Below are 17,103 nucleotides of genomic sequence, written 5' to 3'. Positions count from 1 at the left end.
AACTGATTTCTCTACAAGGACAGCTATTACAGTTTTGGGGTGGGTGATGAGCAAACCACTTAATCTCCCCATGTGTTTTATGGACCATTGTTCTGAAAAGCGCAGATGTGAAGGAGGTTGCCTTTGTATAAGAAAACTGCTGGATTTCAGGCAAATAGGTCTGGGGACTTTTAAAGCTGAATTTTTGGGTAGGAAGACATAATAATAATAATAATAATAATAATAATAATAATAATAATAAAAAATTTATTTATACCCCGCCCTCCCCAGCCAAGGCCGGGCTCAGGGTGGCTAACAACAAATAATAAAAACAGTTGAATGAATACAACTTAAAAGCAAAATTAAAATACAACATTAAAACATTAAAACAATTAAAATTAAAATGCAGCCTCATCACAGGAGGAGAAAGGAAAAAGAAAGTGGGGGAGAGAATCAAATTGACTCCAAGCCAAAGGCCAGGCAGAACAACTCTGTCTTACAGGCCCCGCGGAAAGAAATCAGATCCCGCAGGGCCCTGGTCTCATGAGACAGAGCGTTCCACCAGGCCGGAGCCAGTGTTGAAAAAGCCCTGGCTCTGGTTGAGGCTAATCTAACTTCCTTAGGGCCCAGACCACTAGGGTGTTGCTATTTATGGACCTTAAGGTCCTCCGTGGGGGATACCAGGAGAGGCGGTCCCGTAGGTACGATGCCTATGGGAAGCTCAAAAGCAGGATCTGGGTGAAACAGCACTAATCCCACTTGCCGTTCCTAGCAAGTGGTATTCAGAGGCATAATGTCTCCCACAGTGGAAACAGAACATAGTCATCATGACTAGTAACCATTGATTGCCTTTATTCTCTTTTAAAGCCATCCAAGTCTATGACAATCATAGCCTCTTGTGGGAGCAAACTCCACTGTTTGTGCACTGAGTGAACTATTTTTTTCTGTCATGAATCTTCCAAAGTTCAGCTTCATTCGATGGCCCCAAGATTTTGTATTATAATTGAGGGAGGAAAACATTTTTCTATCCATTTTCTCCACATCAGGCATATTATTGACAACCCTGATCATGTCCCCCACCCACATATTGACGTTTTCTTCCTTAACCAAAAAGCGTCAAAGGTTTGCTCCAACCCTTTGAGCATGATGGTTTCCCTTTTCCAGCTCTACAATATCCTTCTTGAGGTGAGATGACTGGAAGGACACACAGTGTTCCAAGTACCGTCTCACCATAGATTTGTATGATGCCATTCCAATACTGGCAGTTTTATTTTCAATCTCTTTGCTAATTATCCTTAACAAGAATTTTGCCCTTTTCATAGCTACCACATACATGGCCAACACATTCATCAAGCTATCCACTGACCTGGGGTATTCAGTTTTCCATTTTTCTCTGCTAGGTGACAATGATTTATTTATTTCTGGAATCCTTATAAATAAAGCTATGTTTGAGCTGCTAAAAGACATATTTAGTCATTTGTGAAGAATGATGTGATAGAGGAAGATAGTCTGGCTACAGATCAGGAAACTGGGAAAAGAAATATATGGATTATTAATCATGTCTGGATGACTTATCTTTACACCTGGGATACCCCAGTATAGGATGACTGCTGGGATGTGAATAAATGTTAGGAGAGGATATATTTATTAGATAAAAGGAAATTTAAAAATTCCTTCCTGTAACACCTTAGAGACCAACTAAGTTAGTTATTGGTATGAGCTTTCGTGTGCATGCACACTTCTTCAGATACACTGAAACAGAAGTCACCAGATCCTTATATATAGTGAGAAGGTGGGGAGGGGTATTACTCAGAAGGGTGGTAGGAATGGGTGATTGGCTGATAGGTGTGGTAAACCTGTTGACGACTGTTAACAACTGCAATTGGTCTTGCAGGAAAAAGCAAGGGGTGAGATGGCTAAAAATAGCTTTATCATGTATAATGAGATAAGAATCCAATGTCTCTGTTTGGACCAGGTCTCTCCATGGTTTTTACAATCTTGTAAAAGGTAAAGATAACATTTTCTCATCCAAAATAGATAGGTAGCCGTGTTGGTCTGCCATAGTCAAAATAAAAAAATTCCTTCCAGTAGCACCTTAAAGACCAACTAAGTTAGTTCTTGGTATGAGCTTTCGTGTGCATGCACACTTCTTCAGATACACTGAAACACTGAACTTCTGAACACTGAACACTGAACACTGAACTTTAAGGTGCTACTGGAAGGAATTTTTTTATTTCATCCAAAATACTTGTTGAAAAATAACACATACAGCAGCTTTGTTCAGGCAGGCCTAAAATGGTAATTCAGTTACGGAGACATACCTAAGTCCAGCTTAAGATGGAATCTGAGCATTGGACCTTAGACTTAGCCTCTGAAAAGGAGAATGTGCCCAGGCAGGTAAGAGAATATTTATGGCTACGCCCTCCCCCTATCACGGCACAGTGAGAGTGTCTCTCACAGTGTTCTCTCTAGCAAACCTACAGGAAAACTCCATGAGCTTCAGCTCCTATCATGTGCCTATCTAGCAAGACTCGAATTGTTGGTTTGAGTGCATTTTAAATATCCCACAATGATAAAAAGGGTAAGTTCACACAATCTATTTACTGGGCCTTTGTAAATCGACAGGATACTGATTCTCTCCACTGTGGAGATGATAGCCTAGGCATTCAATGAAAATTGTTGTTTGTGTGAAAGACCCATACGTGTGAAAGAGAGAAATGTCCATGGTTGAGTATCTGAATGATCAGGTCAACATGGAACACCCATCTCATATGTTTACACTGAAGTGTAGGTGGATTCCCACAAGGCAAGACACAGCGATAATGGCAAGAACCTTCATTGAACTACATAACTGGGAAATAGTTGCAAAGCAACTGCTTATATACATTCCTGAAAGCCTGGGCCACTCCCACTCCCAGTGTGATTGGCTGTCTGAACTTCCAAGCTGCAAATTACGACTCAGAGGTCAAGGGCCAATGGCAGAGGCCCAAATCCTGAAATGTTCTGTGACTAGACATCAGAACACAGGAGCTCAGAATCCTTAGTCCAGACTTAAGGCTCAGGCAAACACAGACCACTGAATACATAACATACACCATCTACACGGTAGAGGAGGTGGAATGGATTAGTCATCTGACATGTGCAGACCCACTGAGGTGTGGAAACAAGGACACATACTTTTGATGTAGCCTACCATGCCTGACCTTCTTCATGGATCACTGCCTTACTTTCTTAGGCTCCATGATCACTGCAGATGTGACAGCAGTCACAAAATTAAAATATGTGTGCTTCTTGAGAGAAAAGCAATGACAAACCTAGTCAGCATCTTGAAAAGCAGAGACATAACCTTGCCAACAAAGGTCCGTATACTTAAAGCTATGGTTTTCCCAGTAGTGATGTATGGAAGTGAGAGCTGGACCATAAAGAAGTCTGATATCCGAAGAATTGATGCTTTTGAATTATGATGCTGGAGGAGACTCTTGAGAGTCCCAGGGACTGCAAGAAGATCAAACCTATCCATTCTGAAGGAAATCAGCCCTGAGTGCTCACTGGAAGGACAGATCGTGAAGCTGAGGCTCCAATACTTTGGCCACCTCATGAGAAGAGAAGACTCCCTGGAAAAGACCCTGATGTTGGGAAAGATTGAGGGCACAAGGAGAAGGGGGTGACAGAGGACGAGATGGTTGGACAGTGTTCTCGAAGCTACCAACATGAGTTTGACCAAACTGCGGGAGGCAGTGGAAGACAGGAGTGCCTGGCGTGCTCTGGTCCATGGGGTCACAAAGAGTTGGACATGACTAAACGACTAAACAACAACAACCATGCCTGACATTGGCAGCTGGCATGCCTGTGTACCTGCTGGAGCTCACATACATATAGAAGACAACCGCTAACCAGAGACATCCAATCTGACCGGTAAAGCAGAAGATGGTTGTCACTCCTCCTCCTCACTGAGAGAGTGAATGAGAGGGAAGAGGACAGAGGTGGAGGATAATTGCTGAAAAGAATAAATGGGTACCATGGCCAAGATCTCTTTCATGCCCCTCTTTATATCTCGAAGAGCGCCATTTTTACAAAAACAGCAGTGTGAAGCCAATCAAGCATTAAGCCTGTTCCATCACTAGATCGTGTGATTGCATGTACTGCACAGGCGTTCCAGAGACCTTCCTTTTGTCTCCGTGATTGATAGCAGGGCATTTGGAGGAATTTAGAGGAAAGAGGGTTTATTTCATAATGTATTTTCTAAAGGGGGAAAAATGAACCATAATAGTAGGCAATCATCTGCTTGAATGGGTGGATTTACATCTTCAGTGAAAGGGCTAAAAGAAATGCCGCAAAGATGCCCATCTGTCTTTAGGTTTTGTTTTTTAAGTTATTTGCCATAGATGTCAAAGGATTATTTTTTTTTTTAAAAAAAGTAAACTAAGCTATGGCAAATGTGTTCCTTGCACACTGGGGTTGATTTGTAGATTTCATTTTGCCCAGACTGCATTTGAGATACAAACAATTATATCCAGTTATTGCATTTTCTTAGACCTTGCATTTGAAAGCAGCCTTCAGTTATCAGACCTTTTAGCTTCATAGGAGGCAATGTTGCTTTTGTTTGCTTTTGCTTCTGCACAAGATACGGAAAGCAAAATGTCATGTTGCGTGCCAACAGACAAGATGTAGGGCTTATACCTCCCCACTGTGCAAGTCACTCACAGTGAGAAACCTCAGAGAACTTTGGTGATATCTACGTTTTCTATGGGTGAACATACTCTTGCAGAACACTTGGGATTTGCAAAGGCCCAAAGTGAGAAGTGGAGCAACATGTTGTTGTTGATTTTTGTACTTATAAAGCACTTTATTTTTTCTAAGCACTGTGCACATATTAAAAGATGAGGGCATCCCTGCCCACATGATCACAATCTAATAAATAAGATGCAAAAGGAATAAGAAGGGAAGAGGAAAACGAGTATTGGAATAATTGCTCCCACACTGACCAGTGGATGGAGCCAGACTGACTTTGCCACTACAGTGGTACCTCGGGTTACATATGCTTCAGATTACATATGTTGAATGGTTTCTTTAAATGTAAAGGTTCATCATTGTTCCACCCGATGTGTATGTCTTTAAGGGGCCAGAGCAAGGGCCAGAGCAAACTAACGAGACCCAGCTTTACAGCTGTGAAACATAGCAGGTGCTGCTGAGTTGTATTGATTAAGCTGTGTCAGCATTTGGGTGTAGTATATAAGGAGCAGCACCTAGCTCTCCCTTTACCCTGGGGGTTGGGTTGGTGGTTGGGTCTGGTTTGTTGTTGATGTATTTAGTGTATAAGGAGTTTTTGTTTTTGTTATTAAAACCTTGTTTAAGTTATTTTTTAGTCCCTTTTTAATGCATGGTCTCCCCAGCAAGCTCTCTGCAGCGCTACTAAACTGCAAATAGCCAACAACATATGCTTCAGGTTACAGACTCTACACCACTCTGAGAGCCAGTGTGGTGTAGTGGTTAAGAGCGGTAGTCTCGTAATCTGGGGAACCGGGTTCGCGTCTCCGCTCCTCCACATGCAGCTGCTGGGTGACCTTGGGCCAGTCACACTTCTTTGAAGTCTCTCAGCCCCACTCACCTCACAGAGTGTTTGTTGTGGGGGAGGAAGGGAAAGGAGAATGTTAGCTGCTTTGAGACTCCTGAAGGGGAGTGAAAGGCGGGATATCAAATCCAAACTCTTCTTCTTCTAACCCAGAAATAGTGCTTCAGGTTAAGAACTTTGCTTCAGGATGAGAACAGAAATCGTGCTCCGGCGGCGCAGCAGCAGTATGATGCTCCATTAGCTAAAGTGGTGCTTCAGGTTAAGAACAGTTTCAAGTTAAGTACGGACCTCCGGAACGAATTAAGTACTTAACCTGAGGTACCACTGTATGTTCTTTCTGGGAGGCAAGGGAATGCTTTCTCTGAACGTGGATCTTTTTGTAGCCGAAACAACACCATTCAGGCACAAGAAAGAGCTATCACCAGATGGGCAGCAGGTTTGGCAGAACTTCAAGGTTTGAAGGACAAAATAATTGAGGAGGACCCTGTGCAAAAACAAAACAAACCCCTCTCCATTGAGGACTGAGCCTATCCAGTAGCCACAGAATGCTCACTGACAGTTGAAGTGTGTGGCATACAAAACCAGGCAGAGGGGAATTGGAACAGAGGGTTTTTTGTCTTTAAAAAAATGATTTTATTGTGTGTCAGTAGTTGGTTTCCATATTGTATCGAAATTAGTCAAAGTGGTTCACTACAAGTAGTATATAATTTTTTTAAAAAATAACCTATTTGTCTCTGTGCATACACCAATGATTATTTATTATTCCATTTATTATTATTGCATTTACATCCCGCTTCCCCCCTCCGTTTGCTTACAGATACAAAATCCAAGGTAAAAAATAAAAGTGATTTAACTGTTACCATGCAACTTAGCAAACTAAAAACAACAGCAAAACTCAAGAAGAGCAGGTAGCTAGCCAGATCATTCTGATTGAAAACATTGGATGGCTACACTGGCTGGGTCTGATGAAAGTTGCAGTCTAAAACAGGAGGTGGAGGGAAAAGGGAGCACCAGGTTTGAGAAAGCTGGTGTGGATACTCACCATCATTTCCTTGCAGGCTGAGAAGTTGCCTGATCTCATCGCGTGCTTTTCCCTTGGCTCCTAAGTGGATTGCCCCGAGGGCCAACAAAACTCCAAGTGGAGAATAGAGAATGTTCTCATTTTTCCGGGAGACAGAAAGAACCCGGGACAAATCCCCTGCCAAGCGTGCAGTGCTTTCAGCCACAGGTTGGGAGGTATGGCCTCTGGTGAGGTGGATTCCGGTGACAGCAAGGAGAAGGCATGGAAGTAGAGCTCTCCTCATTGTACTGCAGAATGCTCGGTAGTTCCTTGAGCTGTTGAATTGTTGGAAAGGAAGTTTAATAATGCATAGTCAAATTGCTTCCGTTCCCTTTTATGAATTATCCCTCCCCCAACCCAATGAAATCTTCACTTAGATTTTGTTTCCAGAATAACCTCGTACAATAAACTGCTATTTTCAGAGTACACCCTCCCTTTTGGAAGGGGGGTACCTTCCCAGCATCACAAATCCTTATCCAACTAGCCATTCTGCTGTCTTCAGGGGACTGGAGGAGAAGAAGACGACTTTGGATTTGATATCCCATCTTTATCACTACCTGAAGGAGTCTCAAAGCGGCTAACATTCTCCTTTCCCTTCCTCCCCCACAACAAACACTCTGTGAGGTGAGTGGGGCTGAGAGACTTCAAAGAAGTGTGACTAGCCCAAGGTCACCCAGCAGCTGCATGTGGAGGAGTGGGGAAGTGAATCCGGTACACCAGATTACGAGACTACCACTCTTAACCACTACACCACACTGGCTCTGGAAGGAAGGAATTGTAATGTATTTGCAAACGCAAGATATATTACGTTCGATGTAAGCAAGTGTAAAAGGATGAGCAATGAGAAGCGGAATAAAACACCCTGTCATAACATATAGGTAAAGGTAAGGTAAAGGACCCCTGGACAGTTAAGTCCAGTCAAAGGCTACTTATGGGGCTGCGGCGCTCATCTTGCTTCAGGCCGAGGGAGCCAGCGTTTGTCCACAGACAGCTTTCCGGGTCACATGGCCAGCATGACTAAACCGATACTGGCACAACAGAACACTGTGACGGAAGCCAGAGTGCACGGAAACATCGTTTAACTTCCCGCCACAGCAGTACCTATTTATCTACTTGTACTAGTATGCTTTTGAACTGCTAGGTTGGCAGGAGCTGGGACAGAGCAACAGCTCCTCACCCCGTCGTGGGGATTCGAACTGCCGACCTTCTGATATACACTAGTGGGGTTATGACCATATAGACAGGTCTTGGGGTTGTGGTGGATAGGAACGTAAGAAGAGCTCTGTTGGATCCGGCCCAAAGTCCATCTACTACAGCACCCTGTTATTACAGTAGCCAGCCAGATGCCTGTGGAAAGCCTGCAGGCAACAAACCTCTTTCCTCTTGTAAGTGTTAACTTTGTACAGTAGGCTGCTTTCAACACCCACTCACCCACTCTAGCCAAACAAGCAAGAGGCATTGGCAGAGTTCAAGGACCTGTTGCAGCCAGGCAAAAATGCTTAGGGTTCAAAGCAGGACCAGCGAGGGCTGTGGCTTGCAGAGAGTTCCAGGTAAGAGAGGCCTGAAGGGGAGCATTTGGCCTCTGGGTCTGAGGTTCTCAACCCCTGTTCTAAACTACACAGGACTTCCTTATGAGTAAACTGCAGGCTTGTTTAAGCCTCTTACCATTAGATTCCTGATAAGTCCCCTTATATCCCTCTTAAAAGAATGAACACGCCACAATCTTGTTTAAAGTATATAAAAGAAGTTTACTCACATCATCAGTTCACAGCTGGATCCCTGAAGGCAGACTTAGTTACAAAGTATATACATGTGGGTCTATCCCATATGGAGATAGTCCCTTTGTCCTCTGAAAGCCAACAGAGCATCTCTAGCCATAAAGCTGCTGGTCCAACGAAGGAGGAAGTCAAAGAGAGAGAGATGGCTGCGTACCTTGTCCTTTTTGTTACCTGGACAGGTAAGGTGACGCCCACATCTAGTCACATGCAAGAGGAAGTATGTCTCAGCCCAGGAGGAAACAGGAAGTTCCGACTGGCTGAATCAAACACCCCCCTGCATGTCCACTCTAGGAAAACAAGGAATGTTGTATTTGACTGCTACTTCTGTATCACATCCCACATAAACTCATTTAGAACTGGACTTTTACGATTCCGCTCAGTGGACAATATAAAGTTCCAAAGGAACAGCCACCTTCCTTCCACAAATGCAGTTTCTCTGACAAAGTAAAGCTTTTTTCCCCTTATGCTCTATCACCAGCGCCTTTATCGCACCCATAAATCAAAGATCCATTTGAAAGGCAGAGCGAATACAGACTCCTACGCCGTGTTAAAAAGGTGATGGAGACATTTTCATATCCTCATGCAGGGACGATGTCTGCAGTCACAAGCCGCCAGCAATATTTATTCTGAATGGCCATTTAAGACACTCCCAACATAACTTAATTTTCTTTTCCGCTGATGGAAATTACCGTGCTGGAGTTCCTGGCATCAATGATCAGCAGTGCTGTTTTGCCGCTGGTAATTAATGGTTTCGTGGTAAATAATGGATGCAGCTGCAGAGCCATTTGGCACATCCGTAATGTGAGGTCTGCTTCCCGGCGTTAATGAAACCGACATCCCAGCATAACCTGTGTTTAGGGTCGGTCAAGCTGTTTGGGGAGTAGGCAAGTGGGCAGATGAAGAAGAAGAAGAAGAAGAAGAAGAAGAAGAAGAAGAAGAAGAAGAAGAAGAAGAAGAAGAAGACAGCCCTCTTGTAGCATTGATCAGTTGTATAATGAAAGTGTGTGTTATGCAGGGTGGAGAAGAGCTATACTAGGACTGAAATACGTACATTTGCACTTGAAAATTCTCCTCTGAACATTGGCAGGGGGTGATGGAGAAGTGGAGAAGCAACTTTGGGTACAGTTTGGAGTAAAGTGGCAGGAGAGGAGAGGGTGAAGCACATAACAGTGTCACATTTTTTCTTTTAAGGCTGTCTCCCAAATATTTTCTTTAAGCCATGCCATTGGGCAGGGTATTAATATTTATTTATTTATTTATTTATTTATTGCATCCGGAGAAGACTCTTGAGAGTCCCATGGACTGCAAGAAGATCAAACCTCTCCATTCTGAAGGAAATCAGCCCTGAGTGCTCACTGGAAGGACAGATCATGAAGCTGAGGCTCCAATACTTTGGCCACCTCATGAGAAGAGAAGACTCCCTGGAAAAGACCCTGATGTTGGGAAAGATGGAGGGCACAAGGAGAAGGGGACGACAGAGGACGAGATGGTTGGATAGTGTTCTCAAGGCTACCAGCATGAGTTTGACCAAACTGCGGGAGGCAGTGGAAGACAGGAGTGCCTGGCGTGCTCTGGTCCATGGGGTCACGAAGAGTCAGACACGACTAAACGTCTAAACAACAACAACAACAAATCCCACTTTTCCTCCAAGGAGCTCAAGATGGTCACATGGTTCCACCCTCTCTTCATTTAATCCCCACAACAACCCTGCGAGGTAGGTTAGGCCAAGAGGCGGTGACTGATCCAAGGATACCAGATGAGCTTCATGGCTGAGAGGGGATTTGAACCCTGGTCTCCCAGGTCCTAGCCCAATGCTTTAACCACTAAACCACACTAGCTCTCTTTACAAGATTCTTTATCAATACAAAACTTTAATATTCTGTTCATCCTCCAATTTCGGGGTGGCTAACAAAAAGTTTTTAAAAAAACAAACAGCTAGCCAAATTAAAACAAAGTTTGCAATTTTTGCCTTGGCCCTGAAAGTTCTCTCATATCTTTAAGTATGGCAAACAAGGAGAAAATAATCGCCAGCTGTGGTTTTTCCCATCTGACATATCTAATCAATTCTCGAACCTTTTTTTCCCTTTTCTTCTCTGCACAATTAAAGTTGCAAAGTCCTGCAATCAATAAGGCAGGTATGGGAAACCTTCAGCCCTCCAGATGTCGCTGAACTACAACTTACATAATCCATGGCAACATCTGGAGGGCTGCCGGATAATCAAACGCGCCGCAAAGCAGAAACAACTGAGGATCCAACAAGTGCAGAAAACTGGTTTATTGGTCCAAAATCATAACACATTTTGAGCAATGCCAGCTGCCCCAGCAAGTGTAAGGAGCTCGTTTTGGAGCTAGTCTTACAGTTGAAAACCCATTGAGGGAAAATGCTTTTTGGTCAATAAGTCAGTTCCCTAAACCTTTGGGAGGTTTTCATTGTTCCTCGTACAGTGGGACCTTGGGTTACATACGCTTCAGGTTACAGACTCCGCTAACCCAGAAATAGTGCTTCAGGTTAAGAACTTTGCTTCAGGATGAGAACAGAAATCATGCTCCAGTGGCGCAGCAGCAGCAGCAGGAGGCCCCATTAGCTAAAGTGTTGCTTCAGGTTAAGAACAGTTTTAGCTTAAGAACGGCCCTCCAGAACGAATTAAGTACTTAACCCAAGGTACCACTGTACTCACTTTACAGCAGGGATAGGGAAGCTGAGGCCCCCCAGATGTTGCTGGATTCCAACTCCCCATCAGCCCTGACTTCTGCCCATGCTGGCTGGGGTTGATGGAGTCTACCAGCCTTTGGAGGGCCAGCCCTTCTCCACAAGCCAGAAGAGAAGGCAAAGTCCATTACAGACCAAGTGAAGGGAGGGAGAGACACTGTGTCCATGAATCACTTGTCCTGCATGGCTGAACTAATTCAGTCTGTGCTTTTCTTCTTCATATTTCTGTAGTGGGGAAGCCATGTAGATGCCTCCAGCAGAGCTACCAAAGGCAGGATATTTCAGCACAAGCTGGAACAACATCATTACTTATTTAGAAATGGACTCGTGTGAACTCTTCAGGAGCGGGATCACTTTCTGCTGCAAACTTAGTGCAAAGAGCAAAGCAGAAATACTCCCTGTAACCACGGTGAAAGAAAGGAAAATGACATGGCAACGAAAGGTAGGGCTTATAAGTCACTTGAGCTTTGCATTCATAGCTGCCACGATTGTGCCATCTTCCCCCTCCACTTTTTAATGACTTTATCAGGGCATATAAAAGGCACGTACCTGGAAAACGGCAGCATAATATTCACCATTCAGCGATTTGCAGAAGGTCTGTGCATCCAGCGTAGGCTGTCGAGTAATGCAAAGATCGAGGAGAAGGCCAAGGGCGTTTACATGGCAACATTTATTGGGAAAAGCCACTTGATTAATGAGGCGGGCACGTAACAGGTGGTCGCCGAATGTGTTATGAAAGGCTGCTTTTCTTCCCAAAGTGCTGCACTGTTAGATAAACCAAGCAGCTCGCTTTGCAAGAGGCTCGAACATCAGGCCGTTTGTAAGCGTTCCAGCAGAATGGAAACGACAACCGCGAATCTCACGAGGAGCCCCAGAATCCAGTCCAATTTGTTGCTGCTTTACCTTGGGTGTTATTGGCTGGAAAAGTTATTTATACAAATTGCTCCCCTAGTGAACGCTGGGACATAAATGGTCATATCCACCTGTCCAGTGAACGCTCAGCTAGCTGAATGGTTTATTTGTGTATATCCTTACGGACATGTGCATAGATACATTTTGAAACGGGCAGAAATGATGCAGGGGTGTTTAAGAAGGAAAGTCTACATGTAGCAATTGGCCAGAGTCCTTGAGGGCTTAAGTTTGAGACAGCGTTTAGCACCGGAATCTATTTTTACTGGAAGCACTCAGTTCTTGTTTGAACAGAGCATAAGCTCTAGAGGCCTTAATGAAATGCACAAGTCTTATTCCAAGTCCAGGGCCAGTATCTGGTTTCAGGAGGCCCCGGTCAAAGTGCACTCAGTGGACTTCCCTAGTGGGCCCTTCTAGAAGATGCAGAATCCTCCCATGGTGGTGTTGGGCTTACCAGATAGCAAGCAGAAATATGAAGAATTGAACAACTGGGAAACTGGGAAACTGAAATTGACATATTTGCCCATCCCTAATCAGTGCTGTGCCTACTTAACATTGTTTTGTCCTTTTGCTGCTGCCACCAAAGTTTGTGAAATCTTAGCAAACCCCCCATCCCCCAAAAAAGACTTAGGGGGCTGATCAGGTCCCCAGGATGGGGGTTCACCACTCCTGCCCTATTTCAAAATTGGACTGGGCAAAAACAAATGATTGTGTGAAATCAACCTCACCTCCAATAACTTTGGATTTCTGAACCTTTGTTTTCAGAATGGTTAAATATTCATTACATGAGCAGAGGGCTGCATAAATATCTTTAATGAATTGCTATTAAGACAATCTTCTTCAATAAAGGAAATGGCTTCCAGTTCTTGTCTGCTTTTTCTCAAGTACATAAACAAATCACAAGTACATGGCAGGCAGAAGATTCAGGCCTGCAGTGCTGACATTTTTTCATCATTTTTTTTTTTTTGCTGCATCTCAAAAAGCAGACAAACCTTTAATCCATAATAAATGTAAGAAAAGAAGCAAAACTTATATTCTGAATGTTCGACACAAATGCACTTTTTCATTCTGAATTTGGATTTTGAAGCTGCTTGTCGTCCTTTGATTTGGTTAACTGTTCTTCAAACCATTTTTCTTCTAGGGTCTAGCAATGCTGTGCAAAACCTTGCTCTAGCAAAGGAAAAGAAATATTGAGAATGAAGTGAATAGGTTTGTACAACACAAAGACTCCTTGTTTCCACTTAGGTGAAGCATAGTCAAGTTTATTTAGTTTATACAACTTCTATCCAGTGTTAGTCATGCTCAGAACAGATCCATTGGTTCCATTGTGTCAGGGGACTGCCATCGGAACAGGGGAGGGAAGCAGGGGGGCCGTTGGGATACAGAGAGCCTCTGAAACCCCTGAGGAGCAGTTCCTCTTCCAGCAGTGGGAAAAGCCACACCTCCAGTGGAGAGGAGAGGGAAGGGACCAACCAAGCGAGGAAAGGGCTCGAGGATGCTGCTGAGAACCCCAGCGCCTCACCTTGCCAGGCTGGCCAGGAGGGACGCATGCCACATCCATCGCCCAGCTTGCGCAGAGGGGTGAAACGCAAGGAGGGGAGGAGGAGGCTTGGGGTGCCGAAGTTCTTATGTTGGGGGAGAAGCCATAAGGGGTCGCTCCCGGATTCTGCAAGTGACTAAGATGGACATGAACTTTGCAGATCTGCACTGTAAATAGTTTGCACAAGTGGTCTCCGACCGTAATAAATCTATCTATCTATCTAGTTTGCACAATAAAACCTCTAAAAGACAGGTCGGAGTCCTGCCTGGTTACTCACGAGCAACCACCATAAGCATCTGACACATTGGTTCCATTGATTCTCCATTCTTCTTTTTTTAATTTTTTTTTAATTCATCATTAATACACATATACAAGCATACAAACATACATTTCATACAATCTTTAAAAATGTTCAAACATACTTACACTCAATCCCACAAATGGTTCCTTTCGCCATCACCATCCACCAACCCTTCACCCCACCTTTGTGTTTGACTTCCAATCTACTCAATTACAATTTCTTTCCACTTCTATTACTTTCTTTCACACACCTTTACCCTAATTTCATACTTCTTTTTCTATTACACATTGTTTTCCATCTTATTTGATATTTCAGTATTTGAAACGGAACTTGTTTATTCTAATAGGAGTTCTGATTTTTCGATATGATTTTGCAAGTATCTTTTAAAGACCTTCCAGTCCCTATCTATCTTTTCTTTTGAAATCCTTCCAATTTCTTCCATTGTTTTGGATATATTGTAATACTCCAATAATTTGGCAAGCCACTCTGTTTTTGTCGGTATTATACCACTTTTCCAGATTCTCCATTCTTCAAAGCCCCAACCAGAAAAAGGTGATTTTATCTTAGGAACACAGGAAGCTGCCTTGTACCCCGTCTGACCATCGGTCCATCTAGCTCAGTATTGTCTGCACTGACTGGCAGTGTCTCTTCAGGGTTTCAGGTCAGGAACTCCCCCAGCCCAACCTGAAGATGCCAGGAATTGAACCAGGGACCTGCTCTCTCACTGAGCCATGGCCCTAGTGAGGATGTCTGGCTACATCCCTTCAGAGGCCCCATTATCAAGCAAATGTAGACCAATAATAAGCATGCAGTGGAGAGAGCAAAACCACACAAATGATCAAGGATGCATTAAGATATTAAAGGGAGAGGGGAACCAGAAAGGCTTTTAAAAACAAAAAAAGTATTAGCATCAGAATTAGTTTATGGCTAATTCTTTTGGTGAAGTTTAAAGAACTGGGGCAGAGACAAGGAGGAGAAGGTGATCTGGGTCAACTGTTTCCATCCAATTTGCGAGACAGAAGCAAGGGTTTTGCAAGAAAGCATTGTAATATGATATATTATAACCTAACAAAATGTAATATCAATGTACTGGAGCCGAGATTATATACAATGTATTATTTATAGGGTGTAACAGGCAAAGTTCTTTTTAAAAGAGAACAGGACATTCTGTGACTGCACAGGACGCAAGCTGTGTACTCCGAACCAGTGCTATTTTTCTGGAAAAAGAGGTGCTGGAATTCACCATGAACACCTCCTTTGTTCCCTTATAATAGCAATGGTGCCCACCTGAGAGGTACTGGAACTGAGTTACGACTGAAAAAATAGCCCCGCTCTTAACAACGGGGGGGGGGGGGGAAATCTCAGCTAAGCTTAACACCCCTGGCAGATCCTCTGGCATTTCACAGGGACACACTCCAGTGTATGAGTGGGAGGGGCAGCGATCAAAGTCCAGCGGCATAGCTTGCATGACAAGGTCGACACAATCCATATGCAAGCGGAAAACCGGGACTGGTAGATGGCTCCAGGCGACAAAAGCAGGCAAGCAAGCCATAGACCACTGGTCCTGCTAGCTAGGGATCATGGGAGTTGTAGGCCAAAATTATCTGGAGGGCCGAGTTTGAGGAAGCCTTCCATAGACTATAAAGCAAGTCAAATATATTCTCTCTCACACACACACACACGGAGGGAGGGTGGGAGTTTATATGGTTAAGGAATTCGGCATTAACAGGGAATGTTGGCTCCATTTGACAGATGAGGAAGACCAAAGTCCAGCAAGAAGTCGAGCACTCTAACCATTACACAACACTGTGTCTCAGTTTTCAGTTCCATGGCAAAGCAAATGGGATCCTCATAAGAGAGGGTCCTGGTTGCGTGCGGGACCCAAGAGCTCACCTGATAGGGTTAAAATGGGGGGAAGGAGCTAGAAGTCCTGGCCATTCCCCTGGGATCACACCAGGCAATTTTAGCCAATAGCCAGTGGGTGGTGTGATCCCAGGGGCTTTAAAAACAGCAGTGTGATGCAAGGAGGGGCACTTGCTTCGCACTGTTGAACACCCGCCCACCCTCCCTAGTTTAGTTGGAGTCGCTTGGCCTTGCTTTGGTTGGGTCGCCTGTCTTGGAACAGGGTCTGGGTAGGAATTTTTCCATTTGGCAGATTGGCTTTAGCCATTTGGTTTTCGCCTACCCCTTAGCAAATCGTCACAACTTGTAAGGTGGCGGTTAGGCATTGGCTCAGTTGGATTGTGGGGAGGGGAGGTGTGGCCATCACCTGCCCCTCCAGGAACTGGGTATTCTGTTAAAGGAATCTGGGAGTCCTGGATCTCATCCGAAGTCCGCTTGAGGGGCTAGGGCCATGCCAGGACCACAGGAACACCGGGGTGAGCTGGTTGGTTCTCATCGACCTAGCTCCCTCGTTTGGTTTACCCCATTTGACGATCATCCTGAGAGGTGGAGCCAGTTATAGTGGGGAGTCAATGCCTAAGCCAATACCGCTCACGTGATTGTATTTCAATAAAGTTGTGGCCAAAATTGTTGCCCAAAAATTTAAACTAATATAAGTGTCCGTGTGTATTTATTTTGGGGGTGGGTCTTGGGGCCTCGAGACGCAATTGCATAGCAAACAGTGGGGGCTTCCTTGGTGGACAAATCCAGGATTTCCAAGGGAATTTTGTTGTTCCCTATCTTTTATCTAGGGAAGCTGTCTCACACACAGGGTCTGTAGACTTCCTTTAGAGGAATTACCTACCCAACCCCATTATCATCTCAGAAGCTGTCTTTAGACTCTTTCCCCTGCCTCCTTCTCAACGGGCCAACGCTTGCCTCATGTCATCACCAGGTGGCATCCTTCATACCTACCTCCTTTTTTTGGAAGCAAAGCTTGATTCATTTTCCTTTCAACTTCTCTTGCTTTCTCTCGTTTGTTATCCTGCCTCTGTTGCACATTTCCTCATGCAGCTGCCTTGATTTTTTTTCACGGTCCAGAATTTCTTTGGGGAATAAGTTCTTTTCATCAAATGCAGCTTTCAGGGCTACAGGACGAAAATAAAGAAAATTAATAAATAACCCCATTACGACTGGACCGGTTCATCTTTATTTTAAGAGAGAGAGAGAGAGAGAGAGGAAGAGAGAAGACTTGTGGTGAATATGAAAATGAATGAGAAGAAGAAAGCAATACAAAACACAGCCTATTTATTGGTAAGTCGTCATCCTATAGCAATTAAGAAACAAAAACCCCTTTTGGTTTAACATGTTAA

At 44.1% G+C, this 17,103-nt stretch overlaps 2 protein-coding genes and 1 long non-coding RNA gene across 7 annotated transcripts in view; 1 reads left to right on the top strand and 2 right to left on the bottom strand.

The window, feature by feature from the left end:
- The window catches only part of SERPINI2 (serpin family I member 2), a 48,173-nt gene extending 35,486 nt beyond the window's left edge, over window positions 1-12,687 (bottom strand). The window contains exons 1-2 of one of the 2 annotated variants that reach the window (XM_081190474.1): window positions 11,649-12,687; window positions 6,594-6,886 (exon numbers count right to left, since the gene is read on the bottom strand). In XM_081190474.1, the coding sequence (XP_081046600.1) occupies window positions 6,594-6,886; window positions 11,649-11,677 (322 nt within the window). In that variant the 5' untranslated portion in view covers window positions 11,678-12,687. Of the gene's footprint in view, window positions 1-6,593; window positions 6,887-11,067; window positions 11,199-11,648 lie in introns of those variants that run through there. The other variant, XM_081190475.1, reaches the window with a different exon arrangement.
- The window catches only part of LOC308585209, a 493,513-nt gene that overhangs the window by 203,824 nt on the left and 272,586 nt on the right, over window positions 1-17,103 (top strand). The window lies entirely within an intron of this gene.
- WDR49 (WD repeat domain 49) overlaps window positions 12,831-17,103 on the bottom strand; it is a 116,389-nt gene continuing 112,116 nt past the window's right edge. For 2 of the 4 annotated variants that reach the window (XM_081190056.1, XM_081190055.1), the window contains 2 exons: window positions 16,706-16,878; window positions 12,831-13,178 (listed from right to left, as the gene is read on the bottom strand). In XM_081190056.1, coding sequence (XP_081046182.1) covers window positions 16,733-16,878 — 146 coding nt within the window. In that variant the 3' untranslated portion in view covers window positions 12,831-13,178; window positions 16,706-16,732. Of the gene's footprint in view, window positions 13,179-16,350; window positions 16,879-17,103 lie in introns of those variants that run through there. The other 2 variants (XM_081190058.1, XM_081190057.1) reach the window with 2 other exon arrangements.

The sequence above is a fragment of the Podarcis bocagei genome, assembly GCF_964188305.1.
Source record: "Podarcis bocagei genome assembly, chromosome: 4".
NCBI classification, from domain to species: Eukaryota; Metazoa; Chordata; class Lepidosauria; order Squamata; family Lacertidae; genus Podarcis; species Podarcis bocagei.
Note: the sequence above shows the minus strand (reverse complement) of the source record. Positions and strands in the feature narration are given on the sequence as shown.